Source organism: Hemiscyllium ocellatum, chromosome 35, assembly GCF_020745735.1.
Source record: "Hemiscyllium ocellatum isolate sHemOce1 chromosome 35, sHemOce1.pat.X.cur, whole genome shotgun sequence".
NCBI classification, from domain to species: domain Eukaryota; kingdom Metazoa; phylum Chordata; class Chondrichthyes; order Orectolobiformes; family Hemiscylliidae; genus Hemiscyllium; species Hemiscyllium ocellatum.
In genome coordinates, this window is record NC_083435.1 from 23,647,727 (window position 1) to 23,669,874 (window position 22,148).

A 22,148-nucleotide genomic window follows, 5' to 3' on the forward strand; every position below is an offset into this window, starting at 1 on the left:
AGGCTGGGGCTGTTTTCCCTAGAGCGTCAGGGGTGACCTTATAGAGTTTTATAAAATCATGAAGGACATGGATAGGATAAATAGACAAAGTCTATTCTGGGTTCCTCCAGATCAAGAGAGGATAAACCTAGGGTGAGAGGGGAAATATTTAAATGGGACCTAAGGGGCAACTTTTTCACACAGAGGGTGGTACGTGTGTGGAATGAGCTGCCAGAGGAAGTGGTGGAGGCTGGTACAATTACAACATTTAAGAGGCATCTGGATGGGTATATGAATAGGAAGGGTTTGGAGGGATATGGGCCGGGTGCTGTCAAGTGGGACTAGATTGGGTTGGGCTATCAGGCTGGCATGGACGAGTTGGACCGAAGGGTCTGTTTCCGTGCTGTACGTCTCTATGACTGCCGGCCATCAGGCAGCCTCCCCCCCCACCGTCGCCTTACCTTCATGGATTTGAAAGTGAGGACATGCTCAAACTGGAAATCAATCTCCACGAACCCGTTGCTCATGGTTGTGTTGTGCCAGCCCACATAGTCGTAGCCAGGCCAGACCCGCAGCTCGTGGCTCCTGGTGAAGTCGTCCATGCCCAGGACTCCGTCCGTCAGCTGGCCCAGGCCCCCGTAGTGGACGCTGCGGGGAGGAGGGAACAGGCCCACAGTTAGAGTCCGGTTGTCGACCAACCAGGAGTGGGAGTAGGTCGGCAAACCTTTCTGTCCGTGGCCGATCAGTCAGCGCTCCCAAATTTTGCCTTCCTATCTACCCCCCAAAACCTGCGATGAACACACATTGATAATCAATGACCCAAATTCCATCTTCTGAGGCCAAGTCATAGAGTCCTCTGGCACGGAAACAGACCCTTCGGTCCAAACCAGTCTGCGCCAAACATGACCCCAAACGAAACCAATCCCAGCTGCCTGCACCTGGCCAATATCCCTCCAAACCTTTTTTTATTCATGCCCTTATCCAAATGTCTTTCAAACATTGTATCCACATTGTATCCACATCCATCACTTCCTCTGGAAGTTCATTCCACACACGAACCACTTCCTGTGATGAAAAAAAAAATTGCCCCTCTTGTCCTGTTTCAATCCTTCTCCTCTCACCTGAAAGATACATCCCCCTAGTTTTGAACACCCCACCCTTGGGAAAAGACCCTTGGTCATTCACCTTATCTAAGTCCCTCGTGATTGTACAAGCCTCAAAAAGGTCATCCCTCAATCTCCTACGCTCCAGTGAGAAACATCCCAGCCTTTCCAGTCCTTTTTATCTATTCTGGGCAACATCCCGGTAAATCTTTTCTGAATCCTCTTCAGTTTAACGATATCCTTCCTGTAACAGGTCAACCGGAACTACCACAATCCTCCAGGAGAGTCCTCACCAATATCCCAACTCCGATACTCAAAGGTCTGAGCGATGAATACAAGCTTGCTAAACGCCTTCTTAATTGCCCTGTCTACATGTGACACAAACTTCAAAGAGTTCTGTGCCTGCACCCCCAGGTCTCTTTCTGTTTGACAACACTACCCAGGGCCCCACCATTACCCAATTCTCTGAGAGAAGAAGAATATCTTTCACCTTTATCCTAATATTAAAGCAGTGTTCACTAGTTCCAGACTCACCACAACAATTAAACATCCTTCCCTTGTCCACCTTGTCAAGATCATTCATGATCTTATGAACTTCAATCAAGCAGGCCGGGGAGGAGCGAGTTTAGTTTGGGATTATGGCTGGCATGGACTGGTTGGGCCGAAGGGTCTGTTTCTGTGCTGGATGACTGTATAAGTCAGCCCTTTATCATCCGAACTCCAGTAAACGCAAGCCCAGCCCGTCCTTATCTTTCAAGATTAGAGTGGTGCTGGAAAAGCACAGCAGGTCAGGCAGCATCCGAGAAGCAGGGAAAACCGACGTTTCGGGCAAAAGTCCTTGTTTTTCCTCTGACGACAACCCACTAATTCCAAGGTTGCAATCTTGTAAATCTCTCCCTTCTTTACAAATAACGAGACCAAAACTACACACCGCTCTCGAGATGGAGTCTCAGGAGTGTCCCGTATAACTGAAGGATGTTCCATTTCACTCATGATAAAGTGCAGCAATCTATTAGCCCTCTTAATTCAGACCCGATGGGCGGCACGGTGGCACAGTGGTTAGCACTGTTGCCTCACAGCGCCAGAGACCCGGGTTCGATTCCTACCTCAGGCGACTCTCTGTTTGGAGTTTGCACATTCTCCCCGTGTCTGCGTGGGTTTCCTCTGGGTGCTCCGGTTTCCTCCCACAATCCAAAAATGTGCAGGTTAGGTGAATTGGCCGTGCTAAATTGCCCGTAGTGTTAGGTGTAGGGGAATGGGTCTGGGTTAGTTGCGGGTCGGTGTGGACTTGTTGGGCCGAAGGGCCTGTTTCCACACTGTAAGTAATCTAATCTAATCTTAATTACTTGCTGTACCTGCGTGCTAACCCCTTGCGACTTGTGCACTCGGATTCTAGAGTCGCTTGCCATTCAAATAATGCTCTGCTCTTTCAAAACTTCCTCCTGCCACAAGTGATCCATTTCACAATTTTCCCCACATTGCTCTCCCACCTGCCAGATTTTCACCCCCTCACTCGCCTACATCGGTCTGCGTTCTTGCTGCATCACCATCACAGCATACTTTCCCACTTCTCTTTGTGTCACCTGCAAATTTAGCCGATCTCCCTTCGACGTGGTTGATATAATAGATAGAAGCCTGACTGAAGTTTATGAGATTGTGAACGGCGCCGAGAGAGATGGAAAGTACGTAGCTTTTTCCCAGGTGGAGGGGTCAATTACTAGGGGACACAGGTTCGGGAGTGAGGGTGAGGGGGTTAAATGGGATGTGTGAGGCAGGTTTTGTCACACCAAGGGTGATAAGTGCTTGGAACCCATTGCCAGAGGAGGTAGTGCTGGAAGCAGGATGAGGAAGGGAACAGAGGGATACAGATCCTGTCAGTGAAGACAGTTGTAGTATGCCAGGGCAAAATGCGTCGGTGCAGGCCTGAGAGGGCCGAAGGGCCTGTTCCTGCGCTGTATTGTTCTTCTAAGGCCCAGCACAGACCCCAGCAGAATGGCAGCACGATGGCTCAGTGGTTAGCACTGCTGCCTCACAGCACCAGGGTCCCAAGTTCAATTCCAGCCTCGGGTGACTGCCTGTGTGGTGTTTGTACATTCTCCCCGTGTCTGCATGGGTTTCCTCCCACAGTCCAAAGATGTACAGGTCAGGGTGGATTGGCCGTGCTGAATTACCCATAGTGTTAGGTGCATAAGTCAGAGGGAAATGGGTCTGGGTGGGTTACTTTTCGGAGGGTCGGTGTGGACTTGTTGGGCCGAATGGCCGGTTTCTACACTGTACGGAATCTAATCTAACCCCAGTCGTGGCATCTCAGTGATCTGAAACAGACCTTTCGTTTTGTTATTTTTGCCGACACAATAAGGTGAGACACTTGGGAACTGGGCATACCTGCCCGTTCCAGCACCTGAGTGAGTGTGCATTTGTGTGACTCCGTTGTTGTTTGTGTCACATCTGCCTTTGCGCTTGTGCAGGCAGACACACTTGTTTTCATGTTGTGTGTGGCTGCAAGCGACAGCACCTGTGTTTGGTTGCATGTGCACGATGCATGTTTTGGGGAAGTGTGTATGTGTTTGTGAGTGAGTGTGTGTGTGTGAGTGCATGTGTGTGAGTGAGAGAGAGTGTGTGTATGTGAGTGTGTGTGTGTGACTGTGTGTGAGTATGTGAGTGCGAGTGTGTGTGAGTGAGAGAGAGTGTGTGTATGTGAGAGAGTGTGTGTGTGTTTGTGAGAGAGAGAGAGCGAGAAAGTGTGCATGTTTGTGTGTGAGAGTGAGTGGGTGTGAGTGAGTGTGAATGTGTGTGTGTGTGAGTGTGTCTGTGTGACTACATGTGAGAGTGTGTGTGTGTGTGTGTGAGAGTGAGTGTGAGTGAGTGTGTGTTAGTGTGAGTGAGTGTGTGTGTGTGTCTGACAGTGTGTGTATGTGAGAGTGTGTGTATGCGAGTGTGTGTGTCTGTGTGCGAGTGTGTGTGTGTGAGAGAGTGTCTGTGTGTGTGTGAGAGTGGGAGAATGTGTGCGAGTTTGTGTGTGTGTGTCAGTGTGCAAGTGTGTGTGTGACTGTGTGTGTTTGTGTGCGAGAGTGTGAGTGTGTGTGTTTGTGTGCGAGAGTGTGTGTCTGTGTGTGAGAGAGTGAGTGTGTGTGTGAGAGAGTGGGAGAGTGTGTGTGTGCGAGTGAGAGCGTGTGTGTGTGTCAGTGTGCGAGTGTGTCTGTGTGAGACTGTGTGTGACTGTGTGGGAGTTTGTGTGTGTGTGTGAGTGTGAGAGTGGGAGAGTGTGTGTGTGAGTGTGTGAGTGTATGCGAGTTTGTGTGTGTCTGTCAGTGTGCGAGTGTGTGTGAGTGTGAGAGTGTGTGTGGGTGTGAGTGTGTGAGCGTGAGTGATCGACTGTGTGTGTGACTGTGTGTGTTTGTGTGCGAGAGTGAGTGTGTCTGTGTGTGAGTGTGTGTGTGAGAGAGTGAGTGTGTGTGTGTGTGAGAGAGTGGGAGAGTGTGTGTGAGTGCGAGTGAGAGTGTGTGTGTGTGTGTAACTGTGTGGGAGTGTGTGTGTAACTGTGTGTGTGTGTGTGTATATACGCGCGCGAGTGTAAGTGTGAGAGTGAGTGTGAGGGTGAATGTGTGTGCTTGTGAGTATGTGTGCGTGAGTGTGTGCATGTGAGAGTGTGTGTGTGTGTGTGTGTGTGTGTGAGAGTGTGAGAGAGAGAGAGAGTGAGAGAGAGTGTGTGTGTGTGTGTGTGTGTGTGTGTGTGTGTGTGTCTGTGTGAGTGAGTGAGGTAATGCTAACACCCCAGATGTCTGACTGTGTTACAGTTGGTTCTGGGGGAGTGGGGGTATACATTGTTGGGAATCCTCTGGTATCAGAACAGCAGCAAATATTCACTCCACACAGCTGAAAATTCCACCTCTCTCACAAAGTCGCTCGAGAGGAGCCATCTCCTGGGAGATCACTCCCTGATGATGCTGCAATCTGAGATGTTCACATCACATCACATTCGGCCCATCAGGGTCTGCACTGACCCCTCGAAGAGGACTCCAGCCCGACCTCCCCCCCCATTCCTGTAACCCTGCATTCCCCCTGGTTTATCCACCGAATTGACCCATCCCTGAACACTCGGGGCAATTCAGTACAACTAATCCACCACAATCTGCTCATCTTTGGACTGTCGGAGGAAACCGGAGCATCCGGAGGAAACGTACGCAGACACGGGGAGAATGTGCAAACTCCACACAGGCAGTCGCCTGAGGCTGGGATCGAACCCGTGACCCTGGTGCTGTGAGGCAGCGGTGCTAACCACTGAGCTGCTCCTGTCTGACGTGCACCCATTCTGAGGGGAGTGGGCTGAAAGGCAGATTGCAACCTTCACATCAAGGTGCTAGCACACCCTGATTTGAACGGGGGATCTCTCGATCTGCGGTCAAATGCTCTAGCTCTGAGCTAAACATCAACCCTGTACATCCCATCTCCCAAATCTCTGAATCTACTCAGTGCGTCGCATCTAATATCCTACAGAGGTGGGCATCCCTGTAACCGTTGGTGCGGTCTCTCAACACTCAGCAGCTTAGTAACAGAGAAACGGAGCCAGGGTAGGCCATTCGGCCCTTCAAGGACCACCCTGCCATTCAATACAATCATTGGCTGGTTGTTCAACTCTGTATCCCATTCCTGCTTTCGTTCCTCTCCCACCCCCATATTCTTTGATCCCTCCAGTCTAAAGAACCATGACCAATTCCTCCTTGAACGCTCCCGGAGCTGGGAATTCTGAAAGCTCCCCATGCCCTTGCACTCTCACCCACCCCACCCCCCAACCAACCAACCAACCCACAATCCCGGCGACGCCATTACCTCCCGATCTGGTACCCGTCGTAGGTGGAGTCGTTGAGGTTCACCAATGGGATGCCCGAAACGTTCATCGTCTGGCCCATGGGAATCCGGTACGACGTCAGACCATCTGCAGGGGAAGAGGAGGGGGGAAGAGTCACAGAGTCCTAGAGACGGACAGCACGGAAACAGACCCTTCGGTCCGACTCACCCATGCCGACCAGATATCCCGATTTAATCCAGTCCCATTTGTCAGCACTTGGCCCATATCCCTCTAAGCGGACATGGGTCCTGCAGATGCTGGAGATTAGAGTCAACATTAGAGTGGTGCTGGAGAAAGCCTTTTTGCCTGAAACGTCGATGTTCCTGCTCCTCGGATGCTGCCTGACCTGCTGTGCTTTTCCAGCACCACACTATTCTTGGCTCTAATCTCCAGCATCTGCAGCACCTACCTCCACCCAGTAGATTTTAACCTTACTGCGAACCCTCTTGCAAGGATGCCTACCTTGAGGAAGTTCTCCTCCTCTCTCTACATTCCTGATGAAGGGCTTTTGCCCGAAACGATGATTTTCCTGCTCCTCAGATGCTCCCTGACCTGATGTGCTTTTCCAGCACCACTCTAATCTTGACCCATATCCCTCCAAACCGTTCCTCGTCATATACCCATCCAGATGTCTTTTAAATGTTGCAATTGTAGCAGCCTCCACCACTTCCTCTGGCAGCTCATTCCATACACGTACCACCCTCTGTGTGAAAATGTTGCCTCTCACGTCTCTTTTATATCTTTCCCCTCTCACCCTAAACCTATACCCTCGAATTCTGGACTCCCCTACCCCAGAGATAAGGCCTTGTCTATTTATCCTATCTATGTCCCTCATGATTTTATAAATCTCTATAAGGTCACCCCTCAGCCTCCGACGCTCCAGGGAAAACAGCCCCAGCCTGTTCAGCCTCTCCCTGTAGCTCAAACCCTCCAACCCTGGCAACATCCTTGTAAATCTTTTCTGAACCCTTTCAAGTTTCACAATATCTTTCTGATAGGAAGGAGACCAGAATTGCACGCAATATTCCAAAAGTGGCCTGACCAATGTCCTGTACAGCCGCAACATGACCTCCCAACTCCTGTACTTAAGGTTCGGACCAAGGTCCCTGAGCTGGGCGGTGGCTTTTTGTGGGGGGGGGAGCGAGGGGGGTGGTTTGGGGGAATGTCACTATACTTGCAGCGGTGCTGAGGTGGCCTGGAGACGTAGCAGAGACGTGAAGCAAATTGCACAGGGTTTTCACTCAATCTCTCATCGAAGGTTTACACTTATTTAAAAACCAATTTCCTCCATGACCAAGGGATGAACTGAAGCGAGTGTTAATCTTTGCACCCAGAGTCGAAAACACACAAATACAGCAAGAGTCAAACGGCAAGTTGGCCAAGAGATTAGGGCCTTCACGTTATCAGGGTTAACCATTGTGCGGCCGATAGTTGGTATCGGAGCGGTTTTAAATATTGTGCAGTAAAACAAAACAAAAGACTGTGGACGCTGGAGGTCTGAAAGAGAAACTGAAATTGCCGGAGGGACTCAGCATCTGTGGGAAGAAAGCAGAGTTAGCTTTTGGAGTCTGGCCACTCATCGGCAGAACTGCTGGCAGCTGGGCACAAGGTGGTGTTGATGCTGAAGACAAAACCTGAGCAGAAGAGGCTACGGGGGGAGACGGAGCCCAGAGAGAGAGAGAGAGAGAGAGAGAGAGATGTGAAAGGGGGTGGGTAAACCAGGAGATGGCAGATAGCAGGCCACGACTGAAGAGAAGCTCAATAAGAGATTACAAGAGGTGAGAGCGAGGAAATGGGTTTGTTGCGCTGAGTATGATATAAAGTGACAACAGGCCTAGGAGTATGTGACAATGAGGGAGTGTGTTCAAATCAGCCCATTGTCATCGCCTGGTGGGTGGGGAGTCAGGCGTGAAAGTTAATGAAGTCAAAGTTGAATCTTTAAATCATATTGCCTTAAATCATGATGAAATCGAGGCTTTAAATTATGTCGCTTTGTATCTTTAAAGGCGTTTGTTGCTTTGAATGCTTCATCACCATACCAGGTAACATCTTCAGAGAGCCTTTGAATGAAGCACTGGACAAAACACGTTCAGAAACCCTAGCCACTCCCCCTTACATCAAAGACACCTCAGAAATGACTGCCAGACTACTCAGACCTCTTGGCATCATGGTAGCCCACAAACCCACCAGCACACTAAAACCGCAGCTAATGAACCTGGAAGACCCTATACAAACAATGAACAAAACTAATGCCATTTCCAAAATACTTTGCAAGGACTGTGACAAACACTACATTGGACAAACAGGCAGAAACTAGCCACCAGGATACATGAACACCAACTAGCCACAAAAGACATGACCCATTCTCACTAGTATCCTCACATACAGATAAGGAAGGACACCACTTCGACTGGGACAACACATCCACCCTAGGATAAACCAAACAGAGACATGCGCGAGAATTCCTGGCATTCCAACTGGAACTCTATCAACAAACACTTGGGTTAGACCCATCTACCACCCACTGATAAAAGGGACAGGAAATGACATCACTGCAGGAAATGACATCACCAACCCAAGGAAACCTAAACACCTAAATAAAACGTGCTTCATCTGGCGGCTCATTGAAGATGTTACCTAGTATGATGATGAAACGTCTGAAAACAAACCTTCCAGTTGTAGAGTCATAGTCATAGAGACGTACAGCACGGAAACAGACCCTTCTGTCCAACCTGTCCGTGCCGACCAGATATCCCAACCCAATCTAGTCCCACCTACCAGCACTTGGCCCACATCCCTCCAAACCCTTCCTATTCATATATCCATCGAAATGTCTTTTAAATGCTGTAATTGTACCAGCCTCCACCACTTCCTCTGGCAGCTCATTCCGTACACGTACCACCCTCTGTGTGATGATGTCCAGAGATACTTGAACTCAAATAGCAAAGGCAGTAGCTGTGCAGATTCACCGATGTGTCAGACAGCAGTGTAGGTTTCTCTCTCTGACCATGCGGTCTAGATTAATTTAGGATAAGTGGTCGGTGTGGACGGGCTGGGCCGAAGGGTCTGTTTCTGTGCTGAACTTCTCTATGAACGGATCAACAAGAATCACGTAATCCAAGAGGCCCTTCGCTCCATCGAATCCGTACCGCTTGTGGAGAATGCTGGGATTGCCGTGAACGGATTTTGACAAGAGAAAACCGGAGTGTGGGGGGGCCTTGGGAGAAACAATGAAACGTTCACTCACCCAACCAAGGACATCCGTACAGCTCCACCCTCATGCACACGTTCATCAGCCGGTTCGCCCTGGGGTAGAACCGCACAAAGCGGGCGATGATTGGGGGCCCCAGGTCCTTCAGCACGATGTCGTACGGGTTTCTATTCCCATTGATCACCTTGAAACCGGAGAAGCAGAACGTGAGGGGCACACACTCGAGCTGCCCCGACACACCCCTACAGCGTGGGAACAGGCCCATCGACCTAACCAGTCCACACCGACCCACTGAAGAGTAGCCCACCCAAACCCTATTACTCTACATTTTGCCCCTGACTAATGCACCTAACCTATCCATCCCTGGACACTATGGGGCAATTCAGCCCATTCACCCTGACCTGTGGGGGGGGGGAGGGGGAACCGGAGCACCCGGAGGATTCCCACGCAGTCATGGGGAGAATGTGCAAACTCCACACGGGCTGGTTGCCTGAGAGTGGGATCGAACCCGGGTCCCTGGCACCGCGAGGCAGCAGTGCTAAACACTGAGCCACCGTGCTGCCCCATCCATCGCCCGTGTGGGAAATCCCAGAATTAAGAAACCCCGACCGTCACAGACCACTCAAGTAGCTGGTGCTCTCTATTCTACAGACCTTTTAGAGATCTTTAAAATTACAAAAAGGCTCAGTTGGGGACATTCAGTTTACACTTGTGAACACAGTCTGGATCATGGTGTTACTAGACATTTGCTTGTGAATCCATTGGGGAATTTAGTATAAACTTCCCTGCTGAGATAATAATGAGGGTACGGAAAACCAGGATTTAGCGGTTGTAAAGATTGCTGCTGTTTGTTTATCCACATTTTTAAACTGTCAAATGAGAAAATAACTGCTTTAAAAACTGAGAGTTGCGTTCAGGTTGGTGCGTGTTCAGAAGCAAGTAACCCAACCCTCATTGCAAGCATTGTTTACAGAGCTGTTCGCTCAAGTAGAGTCATTTGCAGCCAAACCAGAGTCAAAGGGTTGTTTGCAAATGAAGCTTTGGTTGGCTACAAGCAGCTGATTGGATGAGTAATCAGTATCAAAAGCTACCCAACAATTATGTGATTGGTTGTCAGGCGGCTGAACAGTTTAGGGCTATCAGCAAGATGGTGTCAGACCACCATCCACTTCGGGGCAGTCTCTCTGTTCTCTGCAGTAAAAGCTACATTAAGCATGAAGAAAACCTGGTTGACTTTTGCTCTAGTGGTTTCTATCAGCTGTGACTTTTAGTGGATATATCAGAGACCTTTTATCAATGAACCAGCCACCCTGCATCTCTTGCAAATCAGCGAAATCATCTGGGAAAGGAAGATGGATAAACAGCATTCTGGCTAGCTCTTCCAATAACACCTATGTGTATGTGCATACACATGGGAGTGTTTATTAAGGGAATAGGATTTTAATTACAGTCACACGCAGACAGTCCATAATTACCTACTTGTATCCAGAGTCTATGAACTTGGAAATTAATAGTAATTCCTGTCAAGTGCAGAAACCTGGTTCGTGTTTTCTCTGGGTCTAAAAGACGGGGAAATGGGAAAGTTTGCACAAGTTAAAAAAGAAATTCCTTAACCTTTTGTGATGTATTCGGTTGGTTGGACATCCAGTGCGTCCCTCCAATGGGACATAACACAGTTAAGGAGAGGCTGCAACAGGTACCACGGGCATCGACCCAAACCAACACTCCTTATTCAAGTTTCCCCACCCCCGTCTCGGTGAGTAAACCCAGCCCTCGGGGCGAAAGACGGGAACCCAGCATGTAAGAGTTGGACCAGATGAACCAAGACTCTGCCCGACAACATGGACATGTCGGCTTGATGTAGTTCTGGATTCCACATGATCAGAGGGAGGTGATCGAGGAGATTTACCAGGATGTTAGCCGGGCTGGAGAGTTTCGGTTATGAGGAGAGATTGGACAGACCATGGCTGTTTTCCTGACAGCAGAGGAGACATGATTGAGACGGATAAAATTATGAGGGACATGGAGGGTGGGGGGGGGGGGTTGGATTTACGATAAGAGGCATGAGGTTTAGAGGGGTTGTCAGGAATCCATTTTCACCCAGACGGTGGTGGGAACCTGGAACTCACTGACCACAAGGGTGGGGGAGGCAGAAACCCTTCCAACATTGAAGAAGAATATAGACGTGCACTTGCGATGCGAAGGTCCATGGGCCAAGAGCTGGGAAATGGGAGTGGAATAGTTCGGTGGTTGTTTTTGACTGGAGCGGACTCGATGGGCTGAAGGGCCTCTTTCTGTGCTGTGGGTCTCTCAGACTCCATCGTGCAGTGATTGAAGGCTAATGATACTCAGTGCACTGATCAGGGTTTTGGTTTGGATGCATAGTCAGTTAGTGCAGTGCAGTGAATATGGGCTGGTGAAATAGATTAGCACCCACCCCAAATGAATATTAGAATATTAACTCGATTACGGCAGTGCCAATAGTGTTCTTACAAATGGTCCTGATGCGTGTGTGGGGTGTTCTTGAAAATCGTGCTGATGCATGTGTCGGGTGTTCTTGCGAATGGTCCTGACGCGTATGTGGGATGCTCTTGCAAAAGATCCTGACGAGTGTGTAGGATGTTGTTACAAATGGTTCTTATGTGTGCGGAGTGTTCTTGTGAATGGTCCTGATGGGTATGTGGGGTGACTGTGACCCCATAAACCAATAGTGATGGGTAGAGGGGTTTTGTCCAGCACGATGCACCTTATATTTTAGACTCCACCGCTTACATTAGAAAGAAAGCCATACATTTACATAGCACCTTTCTGGACCACTGTGTATTTTGGGGGCTTCCCAGCTAATGAGGTACATTTGGTTGTCAGTGTTACAGTGTGAGAAAGGCAGCCGCCTCCATCAGCAGCGTTGGGATTGAGCAGCTAACCTGTTCCTGTGCTGTCGATTGGAAGGTGATTATCACACAATAATAATGAACCCTCCTGTGTACCTCTTCAAAACAGCACCATGGGGTGAAAGGGCTGTCTGCCTCAGTTAAAGTCTCACTGGAAACACATCAAACTATGCTGCACTACCCCTTTATTGACCCACTGATGGTACAGCAACTTCCTCAGCACTGACCCTCTGACAGTGTGGCACGCTCTCAGTACTGACCCTCTGAAGTACAGCAACTCCCTCAGTACTGACCCTCCGACAGTGTGGCACTCCCTCATAACTGATCCTCCGACAGTGCGGCGATCCCTCAGTATGACCCTCTAACAGTGCCCACTCCCTCAGTACTGACCCTCTGACAGTGCGGCACTCCCTCAGTACTGACCCTCTGACAGTGTGGCAATCTCTCAGTACTGACCCTCTGACAGAGCGGCACTCCCTCAGCACTGACCCTCTGACAGTGCAGCACTCCATCAGTACTGACCCTCTGACAGTGTGGCACTCTCTCAGTACTGACCCCCTGACAGTGCGGCACTCCCTCAGTACTGACCCTCTGACAGTGCGGCAATCCCTCAGTACTGACCCTCTGACAGCGCGGCACTCCCTCAGTACTGACCCTCTGACAGTGCGGCGATCCCTCAGTATGACCCTCTAACAGTGCCCACTCCCTCAGTACTGACCTCTGACAGTGTGGCACTCCCTCAGTACTGACCCTCTGACAGTACAGCACTCCCTCAGTACTGACCCTCTGACAGTGTGGCAATCTCTCAGTACTGACCCTCTGACAGTGCGACACTCCCTCAGTACTGACCCTCTGACAGTGCGGCACTCCCTCAGCACTGACCCTCTGACAGTGCAGCACTCCATCAGTACTGACCCTCTGACAGTGTGGCACTCCCTCAGTACTGACCCTCTGACAGTGCGGCACTCCCTCAGTACTGACCCTCTGACAGTGCGGCAATCCCTCAGTACTGACCCTCTGACAGCGCGGCACTCCCTCAGTACTGACCCTCTGACAGTGCGGCACTCCATCAGTACTGACCCTCTGACAGTGTGGCACTCCCTCAGTACTGACCCTCTGACAGTGCGGCACTCCCTCAGTACTGACCCTCTGACAGTGCGGCAATCCCTCAGTACTGACCCTCTGACAGTGCGGCACTCCCTCAGTACTGACCCTCTGACAGTGCGGCAATCCCTCAGTACTGACCCTCTGACAGTGCGGCACTCCCTCAGTACTGACCCTCTGACAGTGCAGCACTCCCTCAGTACTGACCCTCTGACAGTGCGGTACTCCCTCAGTACTGACCCTCTGACAGTGCGGCACTCCCTCTGCACTGACCCTCTGACAGTGCAGCACTCCATCAGTACTGACCCTCTGACAGTGTGGCACTCCCTCAGTACTGACCCTCTGACAGTGCGGCACTCACTCAGTACTGACCGTCTAACAGTGCAGCACTCCCTCAGTACTGACCCTCTGACAGTGCAGCACTCCCTCAGCACTGACCCTCTGACAGTGCAGCACTCCCTCAGCACTGACCCTCTGACAGTGCGGCACACCCTCGGTACTGACCCTCTGACAGTGCGGCACACCCTCAGTACTGATCATTTGGGCCCACATGCTCTCAACAAATGAAAAATATAAGGAGACAGATTCGCCAACGGCGAGGTGTTACCTCATTTCCCTTCCGATCCTTCCAGGTCCTCCATAGTTTCCCGTCGCGGCTGTACTGCAGTCCGTAGAGCCGGGCGTACTCGTTGCCGTGCCCATTGGAGTGGCGCCCCTGGGTGCCCACCAGGGTGATGAAGTAGAGCTTGCGGAGATCGATCTGCAGGAACTCGGTGCTCTCGAGGTGAACGGGCTTGATGGGACACCAAGCTCCGTCGCCATGGTCTGTGCCCAACCTGCCGATTGCCAAGGCAGGGATGGGTCAGCTCAGTGACAGGGTAGGCCGAAGCCTGTAACACTCTGTACTTGGGCATCGCCCTCCCTCTCACCCGGTCACCCATCATCCGTCTTGCTGGGGGAAATCCATAGTGCCCTCCCATTTATATTTCTCTCCTCTGCGTTCGAAGGGCTGTATTGCTGAACTTTTGATTTAATTCATTTATTTTTCTAAAGTTTGGTATCTTGTGCACCTAAGATGGCGCTGAGGTGGACGACTTTGTCCACTCTTCCCTGTGCCCACATGTCCCCCAACTTGAGTGGGCGTGACAATAAAACTTAATTCTCACCCTTGATTCCCCAGGCCGTCCAAGCAACGAGGTGATTGGGCCCATCATGTCCCCTACTGGTCTCCCTGAAGGGAGTGATGCGGCCTTGTTCTTTCCCGCCAATTAACCTCTTCCCTTTCGGCAAGTTACCGCCAAAACCTTGGCCAAAACTGGCGAACAAGGGACTCTCCGGCTCGGACGAAGGATCACGGGGACCCTAAGTGTGTTTGCTCTCTCCACGGATGCTGCCAGACCTGCTGAGTTTCTCCAGCAATTTCTGTTCCTGACTCACAGTGTCTGCAATTCTGAGGGGTTTTTTTGGTGTTTTTCTGAGACTTTCTATTCTTTCCCCTTTTTTTAAAGACTCTATTTTTTTTCTTTGTTTTATCCTCAATTCTTTTTCCTTATTTTTGAGACACTCTATTAGATTACTTACAGCGTGGAAACAGGCCCTTCGGCCCAACAAGCCCACACCGACCCTCCGAAGCGCAACCCACCCAGACCCATTCCCCTATATTTACCCCTTACCTAACACCAATTCACCTGACCCGCACATCTTTGGACTGTGGGAGGAAACCGGAGCACCCGGAGGAAACCCACGCAGACACGGGGAGAATGTGCAAATTCCACACAGTCAGTCGCCTGAGTCGGGGATCGAACCCGGGACCCTGACGCTGTGAGGCAGCAGTGCTAACCACTGTGCCACTGTTTCCCCTTTTTGAGATTCTCTATTTTCCTTTTTTGGGACTCTCTACTCGTTCTCTTTTATTTTTTTTTGAGGAGACTCTCTGTTCCTTCTCTCGTATGGGTTTGAACCTCGGATTCAGATGTCAGGTCTGCCAACGGTGGGATTCGAACCCACCTGGCCAGGACGTTCGCCTGGCGCTCTGGAATGCCGGTGCAGCGATGCGACCCACTGCGCCACAGGCTCCGAGTGGGCGCAGCTGCGGCTCGCGGCCTACAAGAGGCCGGGAGGCCCCACCCCTGTCGAACAGGCTGCCGCTGGGCCCTAGTGTCCGACCTCTTCCAATCTCCCACTGCATGTCGGTGACCGTTTCGCCATGCGTTGTTGAGAAGGGAGAGTGGCATCGGTTAACTCTCGAACCGAGAGGCATCTAACCGGCCGCCCGCCAGAAGTCCCCATCCCGGTGGTGTTCTGACGTGGAGAATCAGGCCATTCGGTCGGACTTCCGCATGGGAGCCTCCTCCTCTCCCCCCCCCCAAACCAACCCCTCACCGGATGCGGCCCTCCCCTTGTGTCGCGCGGTCAGAACGTTTGCCGAGGGTTATCGCCAGGAGTTAGGGGGAGGGGGTCAAGTGGCAAAGAGGGCATGTGCCCGGGGTCCCGGTGAGGGGGCGGCAGGGGGACAGACGTTGGGCGTGTTCAGGGGATGGGGAGGGGGTGGCGACGAGATGTTTTGGGGGTCGGGAATGGGGTTGCGTGGGGGGGGGTGGAGGTTGAGGGGGCGATGGGGAAGTTCATCGGCCTGAGGAGTGGTGGGGGGGGGGGAAGGATGGGGGGAATGGGTGGAGGGCGCTAGGCTTTACCTCCCATGCTTTGCTGCTGTTGAGTCAGACCACCTGCTGGAGGCGACAATGTCCTCGTCCTGGATAACGGAGTCCTGCATGCCCAGTGCAAACCGACAGCGCTCTGCAGAGAGAGAGAGGGAGAGGGAGTGAGAGAGAGCAAGGGAGAGAGAGAGAGGGGCGTGAACGGGGGGAAGGAGAGGCAGAGAGAGAGACGGACAGAGGGAGAGAGCGAGGGAGGGAGAGAGAGGGGCGTGAATGGGGGAGAGAGAGAGAGAGAGAGGGAGAGGAAGGGGGAGGGAGGAGAAAGAGAGAAGGGGGAGAGAAAGACGGGAGGGAGACAGAGAGAGAGAGTGGCGTGATTGGGGGAAAGAGAGAGAGAGAGAGGAAGAGGGGGAGGGAGGAGAGAGGGAGGGAGAGAGAGAGAGGGGCGTGAACAGGGGGAGAGAGAGAGAGAGAGAGAGAGAGAGGGGGAGGGAGAGGGAGGAGAGAGAGAGGGAGAGAGAGACGGGGGGAGACAGAGAGAGAGGGGAGAGAGAGGGGGGGAGAGAGGAGGAGAGAGAGGCGGGGGGACAGAGTGAGGGGGGGAGAGAGAGGAGTTAAGGGGAGGAGCGAGAGAGAGAGAGGGTGGGGAGAGAGTGAGAGGGAGGGGGAGAATGGGGGTGGGGGGAAGAGAGAGAGGGGGAGACAGAGAGAGAAGGACAGAGAGAGAGAGAGAGAGGTGGGGGGAGACAGAGAGAGAGGGGCAGAGAGAGAGGCGGGGGGAGACAGAGAGATGGGCAGGAGAGGGAGGGAGTAGAAAGAGAGAGAAAGAGACTCTCTTCGGAGGATTGGTGCAAACTCAGTGGACCGAATGGCTTGTTTATACACTGTAGGTATTGTACAATCTCCCTTTTCGGATCCGAATGTCAGATTATCCGAAGGAGATCTCGAGGTCCTGATAAAAACATTACATCAAAGAGGTGGCTCCAACACTGATTGCGGCTTTTGCTTCCAGGTACAATGATTAAAAAATCCAGCTCACTGAAATGCTGCTGAGAACAGTCCGGGATTGATGGGAGCCCAGACACCGTCTCCAAATGACTGACCTCCTGCTCTCTCTCTCCCCCCAACACTTTCCCAGGAGTTCTTCACAAGCCTGTACCCTAAACCGCACCCCCCTCCCCCCCCCCCGCGTTCTTCAGATAATCTCTCCAACATTGTCCTGTACAGAGCAAAAGTTGAACCTGTCAAAAAGTTGCAGTAAAAGGTTGTGTGGGCATGTGAGCTATTTGGGGACTCCGAGCCCCAGAGGAAAGGCATTGAATCGGTTAACCGAATAATCAATTATCTGAACGAAATAGTGCCCTCCCAACTCGTTCGGGATAATCACGGTTCCTCCGTGTATGAGTTTGAAAGGAAGGGGAGACTTGGCTGTTAAGGCCATCGTTAGCCATAGAATAGGCAGACTATAGGAGCTAGGAAGTCTTGTTCCAACTTTAGTTAGGCCCCAGCTGGAGGACTGTGCGCAGTTCTGGTCACCTCACTATCAGAAGGACGGGATCGCAATGGAGAGGGTGCAGTGGATATTCACCAGGATGTTGCCTTGGGATGGAAACTGTCAGATACGAGGAGAGTCCGGATAGGCCGGGGTGCGTTTTCCCCGGAGCAGAGGGAGCTGAGGGGTGTTGGATTGAGGTGTACCAAACTATGAGAGGTGTAATCATCTTCCTGTGGCAGACCTGTCTAAGAACTGGGGTGGGGGAGTCCAGAACTAAAGGGTATAGGTTTAGGGTGAGAAGGGGAAAGATATAAAAGAGACCTAAGGGGCAATGTTTTCACACAGAGGGTGGTGCGTGTATGGAATGAACTGCCAGAGGAAGTGGTGGAGGCTGGGACAATCGCAACAGTTAAAAGGCATTTGGATGGGTATATGAATAGGAAGGGTTTGGAGGGATATGGGCCGGGTGCTGACAGGTGGGACTACATTGGGTTGGGAGATTTGGGTGTTGAGTTGGGCCAAAGGGCCTGTTTCTGTGCTGTACACCTCTATGACCAGAGGGTGTAAGCTTACTCTCGCAGCACAGCACAGTCGGCTATGGACTGGATGCAGGTAAACAGGGTTAATGGTGTTGGTGGGTTAGTATAGCATTGTGGGCTGAAGGGCCTGTTTCCATGCTGCATGCCTCTCCGCGACTCTATCCCATGGTTGGGGGAAGACTGCAGTGGAGCATAACCATCAGTTGGACTGAATGACCACTTGTGTGTGTGTTTTTACTGGGATATGTCTGGCTGGGACAGTATTTAGTGCCCGTCCCTAGCTGCCCTCAAGAAGGCAAGAGGATGAGCTGCTTCTTTGAGCCACTGCAGTCTGTCTGCTGTGGGAAAACACCTTCACCTGCAACTCCCCACCCCCGATAGGGACCTGGAGGGGAACTTGCAGGGGCACGGCCTTTCTGCTGCTCTTGTCCTTCGAGACGGTAGAGGCCATGGGTTTGGAAGGCGCGAGGGTTTGGAGGCGGTTTGGTGAGTCTTTGCAGTGCACGATGGGACAGAGGGTGCAGTTTTCCACCAACGTGTGTGCTGACGCGGGACAGAGGGCACGTTGAGTCTGGAACTGCCCAGAATGTCTCGGAGTCCTGGATTGTGCCAAACCTTCCGAGTGCTGTTGGCAAGTGGAGGATATTTCATTCCACGCCTGAACGTGTGTCTTTTAGACGGCACACCGAGACACAGGGGAGTCAGGAGGTGAATTCCTTGCCACGGGGTTCCCAGGTTCTGACCTGGTCATATCAACACTTTGTAGATCTGGGTGTTTAATGCCACGTAATGTGATTAAATCCAAGATACTGATCCCAGAGCACTGAAAAAAATGTAATCAATTATATTGTCACCGAGCACTGTAAGTGGTGACTCATACACAGCCTCCCCGAATGTAATGATATTCCCGTCTTATCTAAACATGACAAAAATGGATTCTATTCATTTGAAAATCTCTGGTGGATTTGTTTACAGTTAAACTAATACGTCAAACAATCTGAGTCCTGGGCGCTACGCGGCAAAGAGCACGTGATCACGTCCCAGTATTTGGCTCATTTGCAAGTAAGACTTCCCTACTCTCACACTCCAACTCACCACCCCCCCGACACTCCCCCGTGAAACCAGGACCAACCTTTCATCGGCCTTCCCGATTACCTGCTGTCCCTGTGTGAAGCCCTTCTTGTTGCAGCTTGTCTCCAGTTTAATAACACACTGGTCTTTTGTTCTCCCTTCGCTGTACACAGTTCGTTGAGTGACAGGGGATAGGAGGTGGGGAGAAGGTTGTCTCTCCTCAGAGTGCCAGGAGGTAGGCAGTGGGGCTCCCCAGAGTAGTCAGTATGAGGTGGTCTGCTTTGATTGCTCCCATGTTAATGAGGAGAAAGCGAGGACTGCAGATCAGAGCTGAAAATGTGTTGCTGGAAAAGCGCAGCAGGTCAGGCAGCATCCAAGGAACAGGAGATTCGACGTTTCGGGCACAAGAAGGGCTTATGCCCGAAACGTCGAATCTCCTGTTCCTTGGATGCTGCCTGACCTGCTGCGCTTTTCCAGCCACACATTTTCACCTATGTTAATGAGCCAGGCCCGGGTTTGTAGGGCAGAACCTCACTGTCGACAAGGGGACACCCCCCCCCCCCACCTCCTCCCCCAAAGGAGGTATTGTGGCTGGACAGACGTGTGACGGAAGACATTCAGTGAAAGGAAACGGAAGAGATTGATCAGGATGTTGCTGGGAATGGAGGGTTTGAGTTTTCAGGAGAGGCTGGGACTTATTTTTATCGGAGCGTAGGAGGCTGAGGGGTGACCTTGTAGAGGTTTATAAGATCATGAGGGACACGGATCAGGTGAATGACAGGCGTCTTCTCCCTAGGGTGGGGGATTTCAAGACTAGAGGGCAACGTTTTAAGGTGAGAGGAGAAAGATTTCAAAAAGACCTGAGGGACGACGCTTTCCCTTACACACAGAGTGGCTCGTGTGTGGAGTCAATTTCCAGAGGGCATGGTGGATGTGGGTACAATTACAACATTTAAAGTACACAAATAGGAAAGATTTGGAGGGATATGGGCCAGGAGCAGGTAGGTGGGATTAGTTCAGTTTGGGATTATGTTCGGCATGGACTGGTTGGGCCGAAGGGTCTATTTCTATGCTGTCAAACTCCATGTCTAAGATGAGCGGATGCAATAACATAAAGAAGATCTGGCCACCAGAGGGCAGTGCAGGAGCAAACACAGAGAAACTCTGCAGGTATGGCAGTGTGTGTGTGTGTGTGTGTGTGTGTTTGCAGAGAGAGAACAGACAGGCAAGAGGCAGCTGAAAGGACACAGCAAGCCCGGCAGCATCAGGAGGTGGACAGGTCAACACTTCGGGTGGAGAGTCATAGAGACGCAAAGCATGGAAACAGACCCTTCGGTCCAACCCGTCCATACCGACCAGATTTCCCAACCCAATCTAGTCCCACTTGCCAGCACACGGCCCATATCCATCCAAACCCTTCCTATTCATATACCCATCCAGATGCCTTTTAAATGTTGCAATTGTACCAGCCTCCGCCACTTCCTCTGGCAGCTCATTCCATACACGTACCACCCTCTGTGTGAAAACGTTGCTCCTTAGGTCTCTCTTATATCTTTCCCCTCTCACCCTAAACCCATGCCCTCTAGTTCTGGACTCAGGAAAAGACTTTGTCTATTTATCCTATCCATGCCCCTCATGATTTTGTAAACCTCCATAAGGTCATCCCTCAGCCTCCGACGCTCCAGGGAAAACAGCCCCAGCCTGTTCAGCCTCTCCCTGTAGCTCATATCCTCCAACACTGGCAACATCCTTATAAAACTTTTCTGAACCCTTTCAAGTTTCACAACATCTTTCCGATAGGAAGGAGACCAGAATTGCATGCAATATTCCAACAGTGGCCTAACCAATGTCCTGCACAGCCGCAACATGACCTCCCAACTCCTGTACTCAGTACTCTGACTAATAGAGGAAAGCATACCAAATGCCTTCTTCATTATCCTATCTACCTGCGACTCCACTTTCAAGGAGCTATGAACCTGCACTCCAAGGTCTCTTTGTTCAGCAACACTCCCTAGGACCTTACCATTAAGTGTATAAGTCCTGCTAACATTTGCTTTCCCAAAATGCAGCAACTCACATTTATCTGAATTAAACTCCATCTGCCACTTCTCAGCCCATTGGCCCATCTGGTCCAGATCCTGTTGTAATCCAAGGTAACCCTCTTTGCTGTCCACTACCTCTCCAATTTTGGTGTCATCTGCAAATTTACTAACTGGACCTCTTATGCTCACATCCAAATCATTTATGTAAATGACAAAAAGTAGAGGGCCCAGCACCGATCCTTGTGGCACTCCACTGGTCACAGGCCTCCAGTCTGAAAAACAACCCTCCACCAGCACCCTCCGTCTTCCATCTTTGAGCCAGTTCTATATCCAAATGGTGAGTTCTCCCTATATTCAGCGAGATCTGACCTTGCTAATCAGTCTCCCATGGGGAACCTTGTCGAACGCCTTACTGAAATCCATATAGGTCACATCTACTGCTCTGCCTTCATCAATCTTCTTTGTTACTTCTTCAAAAAAATCAAGTTTGCGAGACATGATTTCCCACGCACAAAGTAACCCTCCTTCAGGACTGGGGGTGGGTGTTTGGGGGAGCTGCAGATAAAGGGGGTGGCAGGAGCAGGGTGGTGAAGTGGGGATAGGTGAAGACAGGTAGAGGGTATGACCTGGTTGGTCAATGGGAGGAATGAATTCGATTGGTGGCAAGGAGCTGTGGAAGGGATGGGGGAGGTGCTGGGAGAGGAGTCGGGGGATGGGCAGGGAGGTTATTTGAAATTGGAGAACTCAGTGTTGAGTCCTCCTGGGTGGAGGCTGCCCAGGTGGAAGATGAGGTGTTGTTCCTCCAATTTGTGGTGTGGTTCAGTTTGGAAATGGAGGAGATCAAGTGGGAGAGGGAGTGTTTGGGAGAATTGAAATGGGCAGTGACTGGGAGGTCCGGTCGACCCCTGTGGGTACAGACCAAACATAAACATAGGGAACGGTTCACCGAGCGTCTCAGCCTGGCCCGCAGGGCCTGACCGGACCTCCCAGTTACCTCCCGTTTCAATTCCCCTTCCCATTCCCTCTCCGGCACGACCATCCTTGGCCTCCTCCACTTCCGAAATGAACAATACCTCATCATCCCCCCGGTTAGCCTACAGCCCGGAGGATTCAACATTGAGCTCTCCAATTTCAAACGAGCTCCTGTCTCATCCCCCGACTCTCCTCCCAGCCCCTCCCCCTCCCTTCCACTGCTCCCTACCACCAA

The 22,148-nt window shown here is 51.3% G+C and overlaps 1 protein-coding gene across 9 annotated transcripts in view; it reads right to left on the reverse strand.

The window, feature by feature from the left end:
* Positions 1–22,148, reverse strand: part of LOC132832819 (discoidin domain-containing receptor 2-like) — a 242,759-nt gene that overhangs the window by 87,770 nt on the left and 132,841 nt on the right. For all 9 annotated transcript variants that reach the window (XM_060850980.1, XM_060850981.1, XM_060850984.1 and 6 more), the window contains 5 exons: positions 15,831–15,933; positions 13,745–13,973; positions 9,179–9,326; positions 5,913–6,018; positions 441–627 (listed from right to left, as the gene is read on the reverse strand). In XM_060850980.1, coding sequence (XP_060706963.1) covers positions 441–627; positions 5,913–6,018; positions 9,179–9,326; positions 13,745–13,973; positions 15,831–15,933 — 773 coding nt within the window. The remainder of the gene's footprint in view (positions 1–440; positions 628–5,912; positions 6,019–9,178; positions 9,327–13,744; positions 13,974–15,830; positions 15,934–22,148) is intronic.